The 14935-nt window shown below is 41.0% G+C and overlaps 1 protein-coding gene across 4 annotated transcripts; it reads left to right on the top strand.

Moving 5' to 3' along the window:
- The first annotated feature begins 5240 nt into the window (after positions 1 to 5240).
- Positions 5241 to 14694, top strand: LOC106886843 (C-type lectin domain family 12 member B-like). Of its 4 annotated transcripts, none has more exons than XM_014940088.1 (8): positions 5241 to 5337; positions 5439 to 5531; positions 9445 to 9546; positions 10252 to 10395; positions 11546 to 11700; positions 13211 to 13326; positions 14098 to 14292; positions 14393 to 14694. In XM_014940088.1, exons 2-7 carry the CDS (start codon positions 5441 to 5443, stop codon positions 14261 to 14263), a joined length of 774 nt encoding a protein of 257 aa, XP_014795574.1. In that variant the 5' UTR covers positions 5241 to 5337; positions 5439 to 5440; the 3' UTR covers positions 14264 to 14292; positions 14393 to 14694. The 4 variants fall into 4 exon arrangements, with proteins under 4 accessions (XP_014795574.1, XP_014795573.1, XP_014795572.1 ...); XM_014940087.1 differs by having other exon boundaries at positions 9409 to 9546; XM_014940086.1 differs by lacking the exon at positions 5241 to 5337 and having other exon boundaries at positions 5348 to 5531.
- Positions 14695 to 14935: the final 241 nt, after the last annotated feature.

The raw sequence follows: 14935 nt of genomic DNA, 5'->3' as shown, positions 1-14935 counted from the left end.
TGAGTGTCCTCCTGTGCTCTGTCTTGTGGCTGCGGCTTTGACCAGGTAGCTATGAACAAGTGTGTGAACTGCACGAGGAGAGGAATAGAATGGATTTTGTGAATAGCCGCCTGCTTTTTGCAATAACAGCTTGGCTCTATCAATACCTTAACAGCTTGGCTCTATCAATAACTTAATTAATAAAAGGTGTTCTAGACATTGTTGGCTGTGATCTTTGCCTCCCTGAATTTGTTTTATTTTTAATGAAGGAAAAGGGAATTTAAAACTCATTTCCCAAAGAAGAGCTGTTTGGGACTGCAGAAGGTCATTGTTCCTCTGAGAAGTATAATATCCTGAGCTAATTTATTGAATTTAATCTCTCAGGTGATGACCAGAAAATTATCCTGCCCTACCGCTCTTAAGCTTGTGTCAAATACCACTTTTGTAGTTTTTTTGTTCTTTGAACTGAATAACACTGAAAAGGTTTCTATCAAAATACTATACATTATAAATACTTGTACACTGGGACGTATAGTAACTTGTTTGGAGAAAAAAAAAAACTCTTGAGATGACAAAGGGAAGCAGAATTCCAGACTAAGAAGAAGCAAAAGAAAGAAGAAAAAAATGGGGAAAGAGAAAAAAAATAATAATAAGCAGATCGGCATTATCTAATAGAGGAGATTTACAAGAGAAAACATCAACTGAACTAGTTAATCAATGGGTCGATCATCAGAGCTGGAAGCGCTCAAATTAAGACCAATCCTTTGATTGTTAGCGTTGGTTTCTCAGATGCAGGCATTATTAGAGCTGTGGTTTCAAGCTTTTTGAGTGTCAGAAAGTCATGATGCGATTTGATAATTTGCACCAGGGTCTGACACTAGGCTGAAGCTTCTGCTTGAACTGAAGAGCAGCAGGAAATATGTTCTTGCCGTTCAGCAGTGTTCAGAAATACAGGGCCAGCCTTAGCAGAAAGGGTTGAAATTCTCTCTTTCTACTATTTCTACCATTTTCCGTGCCATAGAATAAACCGCAAATAACAGTGGGTCTATTTTCTCTAGTAAACTGCTCATGTGACACTGTGGCGCCCTTATGGGAGTAGGATGCAGAAAAGCTGAGGGTGTCCTCTCCTGCTCCTCCAGCTGTGGCCACTGCCTTTGCAGAATATGTCAGATCTGGTAACACAGATCTAAATGACTCATTTCCCACTCATGTTTAGTCCCTCTTTATCTGTAAGAATCCAACCATTTCCTTTTCCAGATGGCATTCTGCCAAACTACATGAGACAAAATTTTCAGACTTCCTTCTGTAGGAGAGGCCTCCCATTCCTGTCACCAGTACAGCCGTTCTCTGCGCTCTCCTTTTGGTCTCTCTCTGAGCGGAGATGCTTCAACCATAAGGGGACTCCAGATGAAGCAGAGCCTGAGCACCAGCTTGTCTCTGTTTCTGGTAGGAACACATTTACCAAAGTTTATCATGCTCACAGGATGCAAATGGTCCTTATACATCCCGTGACCAGCTTTCACAGCAGATGAACTTATTGTTCCAAACAGTACTTTTTCTTCCCAGCTATTAGTCTTCCCAGCTTCCCTTCTATTTTGCACTGTTGAATTTTTCTGTTCTGTTGAGTCTTAGAAGTGCTTATGCACAGTCAATTAGTTGATCTTATTCACTGTAGCTTGCTGACCTGAGTGTATTCCATCAGATTTGATAATTTTTTTTCACTTCCCCAGTTCTCCGGAAGGCATATGTTGCCTCAGCTGTGGTACATTACATGCCTAGATGAGGAGCTGTGAGATTTAGGGATGCAGCTAATTTTGCTATAGGGTTTTTTTGGGTTTCCGAATTCTTTTGGTTCCCTTGTTTGCTTTTTTTTTTTTACTTTTGTAATAACAGGCTTCTGGTTTAGTTTAAAAAAAAACAGGTGCGTTATAATTGAATGGATCCTTCCCATGATACCTGACTTTGAATGGGATTTTATGAGTACAGTAGCAATTAATGAACCTTGTGTATGACTATAAAACTGTATTTTGGGAAAGGGCTATTTTTCCAAACCAGAATATGAAAGTGGAAAATCAGCTGACTTGGAGGGTTACATTATGATGAATCTTCCCATCTGAAAGCTACTTACAGAATTTCACTTATCCTGTGTAAGATATTTTTGTTCTAATGTACAGCTTTAAAATAAAAGCTAGGCTATAATCCTTTTCTCTTGGGCAGACATTATTGAGCACAAGGACCTTACTTGAGTACAATAACTTTATTTGTCTTTTCTGGCAAGGATGAACAATCCAGGATCATTTAGTCTCCTGAAATACAATAAAAAACGATTATCTGACTGTTTTTACAGATAGTCCTTCTCTTCACCTATTCCAAACAGATCATATACTTCTTAAGGTTCATTGATCAGAGCAATGCTGCAGAGTGTTCTGGGTGTAGTGCCACTAGTGCTTTATGTACCAGCACTTAAATTTCACTGCCTTTGCTCTAGATACTTCCTCTGATGCAGCTGGTATGAGATCTTTACATTCACAGTATATTCCTAGTTCCTACTGGCAGTTGTGGGAAATATTATTATACTCAGGTCCTTCATTTTTTTAGCCATTTCTGATTCAGAAAGTTCTGGCTACCGGTTTCCATGTATGTGGCCTTACCATCACATTGTTGGATTTCACCCCATTTTGGTTTCTCTGTTCCTTAAGAGTGAGTTGGAGAATGAACCGTAGCCATATTTGCTTACAAGAAGTTAGAAACACTGTGTTTTAGATTCAGTCAAGAAATCTTTCTCCTATTTACCTTCAGCATTGTCAACTGCCAAACGATGTTTTCAGCCTTCCAGATCTTCACATTTTGAGATGTAGCACAACAAATTATGTATCAACTAAATAAACAGCAGGGGCTTCTTCCTGTAAGTCCAGAAGTCTGTTGGAGTCAGCTGCCTAGATCAAGCAAATGTTGAAATTCTCACATTTATGCCATTTTAAAATATTTTAGTACTTCAAACAGCCAGAAATTTCATCACTCTGTATAAGGGTCAGTTAAGAAATGGAGAAGAGACAGCATTCCTCAGCTGACCAGCAGTCTTACTGCAATAGGATGACTGTACAGATTTTCTGTTAGAGCCGTTAACTTACTTTCTTGATTTTAGACCTTATGTATGGTTTCTTTTAAATGGTTATAATTTCTGATTGTCTGGAGCAATAGTCAAATGTTAAATTACAATATGGAATAAATAAATAAAAGGATATAATTATACAGATGTTTATTTTTCTTAATGCCTACATGAAAACATTACAGTGTTCAGAGGTGCTGGGTGCTGGCTTGCCTCCTTTAAGTTAATGAAGATCCTCTGAAAGTTGAAAACCTTTAACTTAGTGCCTAAAAGAGGATGTAGCATGGGACCTTCAAAAGCTCCAGATTTATTTTGGTGCACAAAGGTGGTGGATCATTTTAGGTATTTACAAAAATGTTTTACATAAACATGTTTTACAAATGACACTTCCCTAAACTTGCACACTTGTGGGAAAAAAACAACAAAGAAATAACTCAAACCCCCCCCCTAAACTTGCACACTTGTGGGAAAAAAACCAACAAAAAAATAACTCAAACCCCAAATCCCCAAACAGGTCAAGCTGATTTTTAGTAGAGTTTGGTTTATTGAAACCTTTGCTTGTTTTGTGGTATTTTGTATTAAATGTATTTTTTAATGTTCCATCTACAAAGCTGTTCCAGTATTTTAATGATCCAAATGTCTTTTGTTAATTTAGACTAGTCATTTTGATTTTAGCATCATTATAAAGAATAATGTTTGGTTAATTTTCTCAGGGAAAGCAAAAAATTGAAGCCCAAGTCTCAGTTACGCAGGTCCGGAAGTACAAAGGAGGATTAGTTCATACTCCTGCTCATTTTCAGAATGTTTTACTCTCCTAACCCAGAGCAGAACAGTGTACGTAAGCCTTACACTAATCACTCAGGTGGCAATGCGCGTGCCTAATCTGTTTCCATTCCATTCATCATTTTTCTTAAATTGCAAAAGTTGTACCAGAAGCTCCAGACATCCCTCTTTCGTCATGCACATTTAAGGTTTCACAACTGTGGAAACATTAAAAAACATCGTGACAGTGGTGTAAAATTCCTTAGACAATCTATTCTCTTGCTTCTGCTTTCATCACGGAGTGTGTCTGTCTGCCTTTCCACTCCAGATAAAATCACTGATATTTCGGCATCAATTGAATGTTTTGTTCTTGCTCTAGAAGATCCTGTTTCATGGTCTCAGTTATGCCATTTACAAAATTACTTGCATGTTAGAAAATTCACCCTACACTACTCTTTGGATAATAACAATAGTCCAGCAAGGCACTGCTCTACCAGGATAACAAAGAATTACTTGTCTCCAGAGAAATGCAGTGACACGGCAGTAGAGCAGGTGGCCAATTTCTCATGCAATGAAACATATACTCCCTCCTTGGCTAACTAGGTCTCCCTATCATTTCTTTTCCTCTGTAGGATTGTTTGTTCCCCTCAGACACAGGTATTTTCTACAGCTGTGTCCATCCCTGCGAGGGAGATACATGAATCGTATTTTCTTGAAGACTCACTTTACTGTGCAGTCTCAAAATCTGAGTGTTAGTGTACGCTTTTCCTCATGCCATAGATCTGGACGACAAACAAAGAATGAAAAAAAATTATTGCAGAAAGGGAAATAAAACATGACTGCCAGAAAACCGAATGGAAGAAGATATCTTCAGAGATGTCACCTTTGTCAAGAGGTCCACCTAGTTTGGTGCCTTTGAGCTGCCAGGCCGAACAATCACTTTGGGAAGGTGGCACAGAAGGCAAGAGCCAACGTCCTGACGTGTCCTGGCTGAGGTGACAACCTTGAGCACAAGTGCTTACTTCTTTTGGATGAGACCACCATTTGCCAGCTTTAAGATGCCAGCCCACCTTCTGGTTTGCTTTCCACAGATTCTGGTAGGAAAGAGAAGCTGGAGTGTGATCAGAAATCTGCTATTGAACATAGCTGCCCAAACTAAAAGACAGCTGCAAAGCCATAAAACATTTTGTTCAATTCTGTGTTTCAAGCCTGAACCGGATGGCAACTAAATGTTGTCTGCCCAAAAGAAGAAGAATTCTAATGAAAAGAGTTCTGCAAAAGTGGCTGCGTTTCCTTCAGTAATTGCAGAAAGAAATATATGCCAGTCAGGGAGGGTAGAAGTGAGGTAAAGAGGAAGGAAGAGAATATAGCAATGGGTGAGAGAGGAACATTTTTTTGGCAGTGCTGTGGTTGAGGAAGTTCAGATGTATCTTGATGTCTCTGCTGCTTCATTTGTGCCTGCCAATATAAGGAACCCCCGCAACAGGGTAGGTTGACTTCCTAGTTTGAATGCTAGATCTTTTTCTTGCCAGCTACAAATGCAAGATCTTTTTCTACCTTTTTGTTCTGATGCTTTTCTCTTTACCAGCTATGACAGAAGAAATAACATATGCTAATCTGAAATTTGGAAACAGCTATGAAGTGGGTAATCTCACAGAGCCCGAAGACACTAAGGGAAAAGGTATAGTATCTATGAAGCTTTTATGATTTATTCTTGCTGAAGTAGATAAGATGGGAAATACTTTTAATTATATGCCCAAGCGACCTTTGTTAGCTTTGTTACTATCAGAAAAGTTATACTAGTTATAAATGTATCCCATTTTTGTTACTGTCATTTCTGCCTGAACTTTTTTAGAGTTTGAAAGGTATACCTGAAATACTGATCTTATTATTTCTCAGAAAAGCGTTTTACTGAGAGTTATACTGAGCTCCACAAGTAGTCCTAATTGTCTAAATCTCAAAAGAGTTAACTTGGACTAATTTACAGCTCCATGCAATGTCTCCATGAATTTTCATTCAAGCTTAGAAGTGCATTAGCTTTAACTGACTCACTTTATTTCACTTCTGAAGCTCTAGCCTGAATTAAGGCACTGTAAATGGCTGTATCTATTAAAGAGATGAAGGCATTTTAAATTCTATATTTTAAATAGTAACTTACTGATTTTACCAATTTAAAATTAAATTAATTGTGCTTAATTTGCGTTAAATTGTGAAGGTGAACTCTAGGTTTCAGTGATGCAACTCATGGGAACAAAGAACATAGAAAATGCTAGCTGTTTGTGGGGTTAGGCTCTGGAGCAGAGGTTTACAAACAGTAGGACAACTTGCTTGTGATTCAGAAGGAATTCTCTGGGGAATTCTATATCAAAGAGCAGTGGTTTCAAACACTGTTACGCTTCTTGAACATATGTTATGCTTTTTGAACATATGTTTTTTGAACATATGTTTTTTGAACATTTTTATGTTATGGTTTTGAGCATTGCCAAACTATTATAATTCAGGGGCTAAAAAAAAAAATAATTTTTAAAAAAATCTGAACTGTCTTTGTGTTAAACTCTGGGCTTCCTTTCCTTTAATGTCCAATGACGCCAGTATCCTCACACAACTCTAGATGTCCTGCTTCTTCATCCCAGGGTAGACAACGCATATTTTGTCATGAGAAAGCACCGTTCTGAGAGCGCACAGTACATTCTGTGGATTATTTTGCAAACATGAAATTGGAACAAGCACAATGAATAAATATATCCACTCTAGAGCAATGGGAGTACTGTACAGAAAGGAGGACCCAGTGCAAGGCCCCTTTAGCTGTGCTAGGTGTAGCAGAAGCAGTGTGAAGTTAGAAAGTGCAGTACAGGGAACCAGTACTTAAACAAACTCTTAAGGCAGTACTTTAATTAAAACAGTCAAAGCTAAAAACTACTGCTAAAACTACTGTTGCTCTTACATTCATATTGCTGCCCAGAAAATATCTTGTATTTGTTTATGAAATCACACTTTCAAACCACAAAATCTTTTTCTCTTCTCATCTAAAAGCTCCAGGAAGCGTGGACTATAATGCTTTCAGTCTTCAGCTTGGGGCTGTGACTTTGTAGGGGTAGGAACAATTTATTTTTGCCCTTTTGCTGCAATTTATATAAGTCTATTTAAAGCCCGCCTTGGGAAGTCAAATTTCTATTACTGAAGTGATAGAAAGGCAGGTACATAATATTCAGCTTCAGAGCATGTACAGAAACACTTAAGAAGAAGACCTTAAAGATATTAATATGTCCCAGCAGTCAATGCTTCCTTAAGGCTTATTAGGATCTATACGGTACGTGGCTCTCCTGTGCAGGCTTTATCTCTGAGTGTATCTGTCGTATGCCTGTGAGGTCAGACTTTGGAAAATAATGCAGAAGGAAGATGTTCTTTCTCTTTATGAAGGGCCTGGGGATTTCTTTTTTGTGCAATACTGAACAGTTAGAACTTCCTTAGAGTGGGTTTGCATTCTGTGATGAAATGCAGCTGCAAGGGAGAGTGGCAAATGTTATATATATTTAGCGAGGCTTTTGTCAGTGTCTGTTACAGTAAAATCCTACAGATTTTAAATCTGAGGAACTTATGGGCTGGATGGTGGACTGTTAGGTGGATTGAAAACAGGCTGGAGTACCAGGCTCAAAGGGCAGTAACTAATGGCTTAACATCTGTTTGGTGGTAGAGTCCTGCAGGGGTCCCTCAGGGGTTGATACTGAGCCCATGTTGCTTAATATCTTCATCAACAACCTGCAAAATGACATAGAGTGCAAATTTATAATGATACTAAACTAGGGGTGGTGGCTGATGCTACCAAGTGGTTGAGCTTCAAAACAGAGGAACCTTTCAAAACCTGAGGACTGGGTGAGCAGAAACCCCATGAAGGTTCAGAAATTGTTGTGCACTGAGGCTGGACTAATCCCAGGCAGTGGTACAGACTGGGAGCAGGCTGGCTGGGGAGGCTGGAAAGGTCCTGGGGTTTAAGGTAAATGGGAGTTTTGGGCTCCCTACCATAAAAAAGACATTGAGGTGCTGGAGCGGGTCCAGAGAAGAGCAACAAAGATGGTGAGGGGTCTGGAGCACAAGTCTTGTGAGGAGAGGCTGAGGGAGCTGGGGGTGTTCAGCCTGGAGAAGAGGAGGCTGAGGGGAGACCTTCTTGCTCTCTACAACTACCTGAAAGGAGGGTGTAGAGAGGTGGGGGTCGGTCTCTTCTCCCAAGTCACAGGCGACAGGACAAGAGGAAATGGCCTCAAGTTGCACCAGGGGAGGTTCAGGCTGGATATTAGGAAAATTTTTTTCACTGAAAGGGTTATCAGCCATTGGAATGGGCTGCTCAGGGAGGTGGTTGAGGCACCATCCCTGGAGGTGTTCAAAAGATGGGTTGATGTGGTGCTGGGAGATATGGTTTAGTGATGGTGTTGCTCTTTGTTTGTTGTGTGGGTATTTATTTTTGTCAAAATTAGGTTGACAGTTGGACAAGATGATCTTTAAGGTCCCTTCCAACCTAGAAAATTCTGTGATTCTGTGATTCTGTGAATATAAGCCAGCAGTAATCTATGTACCAGTTCAAGGCAACATCCATCACTTGGTCTTCTTTCACCTGGATATTCATCTACTTGAGCTTCTGTAGGGTGAGGTCTTGTACAACATTCTGCCCAGGCTTACTTTACCACAGAAGCTGACCACAGATTAGTTGTAGGAGAGGCACACTTCATAGTTTCCATTCCTGTTCCTTCAGCTCAACGTGCTAAATTTCAGTTTCTACTTCAGAAATTCACTCCCCAGTTTTAAATACTGCTTTCCCTTTTCTAGGGTAGCAATTTCCTCTTCACATTGCCATTCTTCTCCTTTGTTGGATTAAGCCAAAATGGTTGCGGCTCTCCACAAAGCCCATATCGTGGCAACTTTAATATATGCCTTAGATTTAGTGCTTCCTTAGCAAACTGAATGCTTTTTCTCCCTCTTTTAGTGCATCTTTGCCTGTGAAATCTTCCAGCTCCTATCAACAGGGTCATTTTTGGATGACCGACATGCTTAAAATTTCCTTCACTCAGGAAAAGATCATTACTTTTTCTCCTCATTGGGCACTCATTTCTGTATCTAGTTTGTAACCATTGTTACTGAAAAATTCTCTATGAATTCCTAGCTAGAAGTCTTAAACTACCACAAAGTACCAGAAGAGTTTACTGCAGCACTCAAATTAAACAGATTAGCACAGATAGATGCCACACATCACAAATTACTGCAACTCTGCAGTGCAAATTTTTTTTCAGCTTTGAGCAGTCAACGTTCTAGATTTTTCCAATACCTTGCTTTATCAATATCTTTACCACCACAGTCTATGGCCTTTGAAAAGCCCAAGACTGTCCACATTCTGCACTGAGCTGCTGTGATCTCTCACTGTCTTACTTTGTTTGGGCATCTTTTGTTGTGTACAAAGACTCTGCAGCAGGAATATGCAACCGTAAAGTAAAAGCAATTATTTATTGACCAGTGCACCACAAAGATGGCTGCAATATAGTAAGGTAATGTGTTCACCATTCCTGTAGTATCACGCTGCCACTTCATGACCGAATTCCTCCCAGGGCCTCCTCCTGCTTCATCTCGCCCTCCCTGGCCAGTAGTCCTGATTTTGGTGGTGCTGTGCCTGGCATTGCTGGTGGCGCTGGTGACCCTCACCGTTCTGTGTAAGTACTAATGCATTTCTGTTTGCTGGGGAGCTCAAGCTACTGAATAATATCAGACTGACGTGCCCTTTCGGTGCAATTTCTCGTTCAGCTGAGAACAGGCAGCCAGGCAAACCTATTTTCCCTTGGCAGAGCATCTTTGTCCTCTTCTCGACATGATGGGGCTAGAAGTGAGCAACACGGAGGGGAGCTGGAAAGGAGTGGAGTAGGAGATCCACTGCTTGCCCTGGCTGCTGTTGTCTGGTCTCCTAAAAAACTGTTTCCACATCCCTACTGCACTAACGATGGAGTGAATTCCTCTTTGATAATGCTGGATCTGAAGGGGAGGGAAAAGCTTTGTGTCACAGTAAATAGGTCATGCCCATTACCTCCCATCCGCAGTATTTCCACTGCGATCCAGAGCTGAAGTTTACATTTTTAGGAAAAAAGCACATCCTGGAAACCAACCTAAGAAAAAGATACGCAATGGAAATATATGATAAAAAAATAACATTTTAATTTTGTTGTTTGCTCACAGCCAAATAATAAGAAATCCACTATGCAAATATTCTCCATCTCTGCAGACCTTACATGCAACTGTTCAGGGAGGAATAACATTTATCCCAAATGTTTTATTTATCCTTAACGATCTGCTAAGACATTCCCTATCTATGTCCCACCCTTTCTGAAGGATAGCACTGGAAAATGTCTTATTGTGAATTTCAGTTTTCCAGGTTCCCAAGGTCTACAGGACACAACTCAAAGACCTCAACATGACAAAGAATGAGCTGCATGCAAATTTCTCAAATATGCTGCAAGCAATAGGAAATCAGCTGTGCTTGGAAGGGGACAAAAACCTTAAAAATAATGGTAAATCAACAAGTTTTGACAAGAGCTTATTTTTAAATAATGGTAAATCAACAAGTTTTGACAAGCGCTTATTTTTTAACAAGGCAGGGAAGAAAAAGAGATGTGTCTTCTGTGTCTACTCAGGTCTGTCTCCTTAGGTGGGCTTGTATCTTCTCAGACGTGGCTACCTAGAAAGTGGGCAATGAGCATGTCTGCCTCGTGCAGTGCCTGGAGAGAGGTGCCCAGCCTGGCCATACGTGCTCTGGCGTGGGACCTGGCAGTGGTACCAGGGCTTCAGGATTTAATTTCTGTAAGAAAAGGGTTCTGTAGGATGCCTTCCGGACATGCCAGTTCCCGTCAGCACTAATTCATGGATCTCCACAACATGCTCATCTGCATCTAATGGACAGTTTTACAGTGTTGCCTGAGAATTAAACAACTTACTGTGCTCTATGTCAGCAGCAGTCCACACACAGGACACTGTGCTAGCACCAACCCCATGTAAGACAGGAATGTCTCCTAAATTCCGAAGTGATGTGTGGTGAAGCATAGCTAAACCAGCCTGGGAGTTCACTCCCTGTGTCCAGTGCAGGGCTGTTTCTGAAATAATTTTGCCACAGCTTGGTTATTTAATTGACATCTGACAATGAGCCACCCAGAGCGATAGTTCTCTTCAGAAATTATGCTCTGAGGAGTAGGGGCATTGGGCAGAGGGGTCTTACTGTGGCTGTCGTTTCTTTGGGTATAGTTCTACAGACAAGCTAACTGTCCAGGTCTCCCTTGTAGCCAATGAAGAGAAATCAGTAGTGCAAGGATACAAGACAGACACCTGAAGCGTGAGACAAACCTACTTCTGTTCGTTGATTAAAATGGGAATCCAGATAGGTTGGCTCATGTCACCTTTGAAGACTCCTAAAATTAGGCTAAATAAATCCCAATTGCAACACCTGAACCTCCTCCCAGTGCTAAAGGAATGGGAGAGATAGGGGTGTGATTCAGTTTTCATCTCTGTCATGACCTGAACCTTCTGGGACCACAGTGGGGTTTTGACTACATGAGGGCCGTCTCAAACACCCTCAGTCCCTACAGATACTGTTGTCACAGGACAACCATGACGTTCTTTGAGGGACAGGCTGGCAACAGAAACGAGGCTATGGTTTTCCTTTTCCAGGCCAGAACTGTGTACTCTGCCCTGCAAACTGGAAGTGGGAAGGTGATGATATGTGCTACTACCACTCCGAGCAAAAGAAGTCATTCAAAGAGAGTCGCCAGTTTTGTTCCTCACAAAACTCCACTCTTCTTCTGATAAAAGAGGCAGCAAAGCTGGTATGGACTGGTTTCTCACTCTATTTCTCATTCATGGGAGAAGTTCACGCGCCCTATCAGCTACTGACCCCCCCACACATAATTTTCTTAAATGGCACCGTGAGCTGGAGTTTTTCTACAGTGGTTAAGGAGTCCTGGGCAGTGGCAAGGCATAGGACTTGTCGTTGTCACACAAAGGACAACCTTTTTGAGCAGCTGGTGGTCAGAGACAACCCATCGTGCCTTAGCTTGCCGTGGCTGGCTACTTGCTGGGCTGACTGGTGAAAGCACGTTCATGGCTGTTTGGCTGTGGGCAATGATTTCACTTATTTAACAAGTATTAGAGACCCAAAGAAGGATTTAGTAGGATATTAGCACAAAAACCTCTTTTAACCTGGCCTCCCCATAGGCAAACCATAGTCTTTTCCCGTTGTAGAAATTCTTTCCACAAAAGGTGATCTCATCTTTTCAATCAAAATTAAAATGCCAGGCAGCAAGTTGTTGAAAACTGGCCTAATTTTAGTAAATGAAAACGAACTGAGGTGGGAAGGGGAAATGCCAAGTGTAGAGTGAAATAATCCTTTTGCCTCTGGATGCCAGCAGACATATTAGAAGACTGAGGGCAGAAAAGATGACCCAAGAGATGGCAGTCGTGGCTGGTCCTGCCCGCTCTCCAGCACTCGACAAATGCCAGTTTCCCTCTCGCTGAGGCCATAAGGTTTCCTCCAGAAGTAAAGGGGAGAGGCTTTATTCTCACCTTCCCAAACCGATGACAGCAAGGATCGTGGGGGGCAATCTGTTCTCACTGCCTTAATCACAGCACTGAGAGCTGTGAGGAAAAAGAGAAAACAGAGGAGCAGCAGTGATAAGTGAAGGAAGGAAGAGAAAAACAGAAAAATGGAATTAAAATCTTTAGAGATCCCCTCAAGCAGCAGTGAAAAAGGCAACATTGGTACATGCATAAAAGCATGCTAAAAAAACACACGCTAAAGCATACGTTTACATCCTTACCTGTTCTGCTCAGAGCCTTTTTTAAGGACAGAATATTGCTAAATGCTGAAGTTTAAGACCTCCTCTGCTCGTCATGGTCCACTCGCTTTTGGGAATAAGTTAACGATGCTAGAACCAAGTGTAAAGGTTCAACAAACCAAACTCAACAGCTCCCTGCAGAGGCTTCTGTTTCACTGTTGACAAATGCTAAGGACAGAGTAAAGGAGGAGGAAAGATTCATGACTAAAGAGGGAAAAACAATGCAGTGTTTCACCCAGGGGGTTTAAATCAGGTTGATGAGGGTGACATTGCTCTTCAGAGCTAGAAGTGCATCTTCTCTCTGATTAAAAACAGCTTTACTGTGATTTATCTTTTGATGCTAGTTTTTTCCCTTCAATGCAGAACTTGTTCTGACAGGTTAACAATTTGCGGTACTTCGGTTCTTTAAGCAATTTCCATCAATGCTTTCAACTTCTGAGCCTAAATATTTATTTTTAATATCTTCCTAAATATCTGTTTTAATTGTCCTTATTCTGCATAGGAATTGGTAAAAAAGTTTCATAGAAAAATATACTGGCTTGGATTAAGATTTAGAGGTGGACAGAGAGACTGGTATTGGGCAGACAACACAGTTCTTACGGATAAACAAAAGTCTTGGTAAGTGGGCAGCTTTTCCGTGGTACATAAAGTTGGTCCTCACCCACACGCTAAATCCCAGTGTCTCTGACACGAAGGGTGCACTGAACAGCCAACTTCTATGCAGCTTTCTCTGGATTCCGGGCCTCACTTTTTCATTTCGGATTTTTTTTGGCCTTACCCAGAACAGCTTGGAGGGTGATCTAGGCAGTATTACTGGGCAAAACCTGGAAAGTTTATTTCCATGATGTGGTTTCAGACTGACCACAAATGTCACGTATTCCTCTTGCATCTAACATCTTGTTTCAGTGAAGACACACGGAAAAAACTCCAGTGGAAAGGTGCATCATTTCATGCTTTTGGTTTTATACTTTTTTTAATTCTGTATAAGACAGTATTTATTCTCTAGAATCATTTCACTTTGGTTTAGCAAGTTATTTCAGAAATACAGTACATTTTTCTTCTGGTTTTCAAATCTACTTTGCCAATTTTCCTTTTCATTATTGGGTGGTATCCTCTACACTTCTGTTGAAAGAGCCACTGACACCCTCCGGTTGGTACCCAGGAGTTAGCACAATGTCAGGCACAAGAAATGGTTTAGGATCCACCCCTGCTGGGGGTGCTTGTTGGCATGGTCAGGACAGGGTGAGCCTTCTAGGAGTTGGTACACAGTGTCACTAAATGCTTTATTTCTTTGCTGGGGGTATATATTTTTCGTGAAAGTAAAGACAGCTCTTTTTGGAAGGGGCAAGGATGAAGTGAGATGCAAAAATAAATGGTTTTCTTTCCTAGGGCAAACTATCTACCCTCCCATGACCTCTGTGGATATTTTTATTATAATGCCATATATAGCTCATCATGTACAGAAGAGCTTTACTATATCTGTGAAAAGCCCGCCATCCAACTGCAGCGAGGTAACAACCGTTGGCAGGACGACTGGTTTGTCAGACCAAAATGATTATGAGAAGCTAGAAGTCATTCTGCAAGGTTGGATTTTTTATTTATTTAGTTTTTCAGAACTGTCAAATGAGAATTTAAATATGTGGGACCAAACCTATTCAATTCCCCCATTTTCATTCTCTTTTAGACTTGTGTAAAAGTATCTTCATGCTAAGGAAACAAGCCTGGTGATGGGCTCCAGGAGCAACCCAAGTCTGTCGTTCCAGATCCAAAACTGCCAGATGAATACTTGGTTTTAACCAACACAAGTGATGGACAAAATGGTCAGCAGTGATGGCCAGAAAAAAAAGCACAGTGACAGGGCGAGCACGTAAAGATGCTGCTCCTCTCTCAAGCATCCATTGGTACAGTCCTAATTACCACTTGTCAGTTCATAACTGTACAGCTGTAACATAACGCAACTGCTGAGGATTAAACACTTCCACTCGAGAGACGCTTCTGATGTCTTGTTGATCTGACTTCTTCAATATGCTAGGATGGTGAAGTATAGAGTACACAAACACAGTTATCCTCAAAAGATGGGCCAAAGTGTTCCTGAATCATATTTCCTCTGGAGCACAGGGATTCCTAGTTCTCATAAGGACTAGTCCATGTGTCACAGTAGAAGATATCCTTCAGCTACGAATGTCTAGCTCTCTTCCATGTTCTATACTTCTTCCTGGCACTGTTA

The sequence above is a fragment of the Calidris pugnax genome, unplaced genomic scaffold, assembly GCF_001431845.1.
Source record: "Calidris pugnax isolate Ruff unplaced genomic scaffold, ASM143184v1 scaffold36, whole genome shotgun sequence".
Classification (NCBI taxonomy): domain Eukaryota; kingdom Metazoa; phylum Chordata; class Aves; order Charadriiformes; family Scolopacidae; genus Calidris; species Calidris pugnax.
This window is presented reverse-complemented; position numbering and strand designations above follow the sequence as displayed.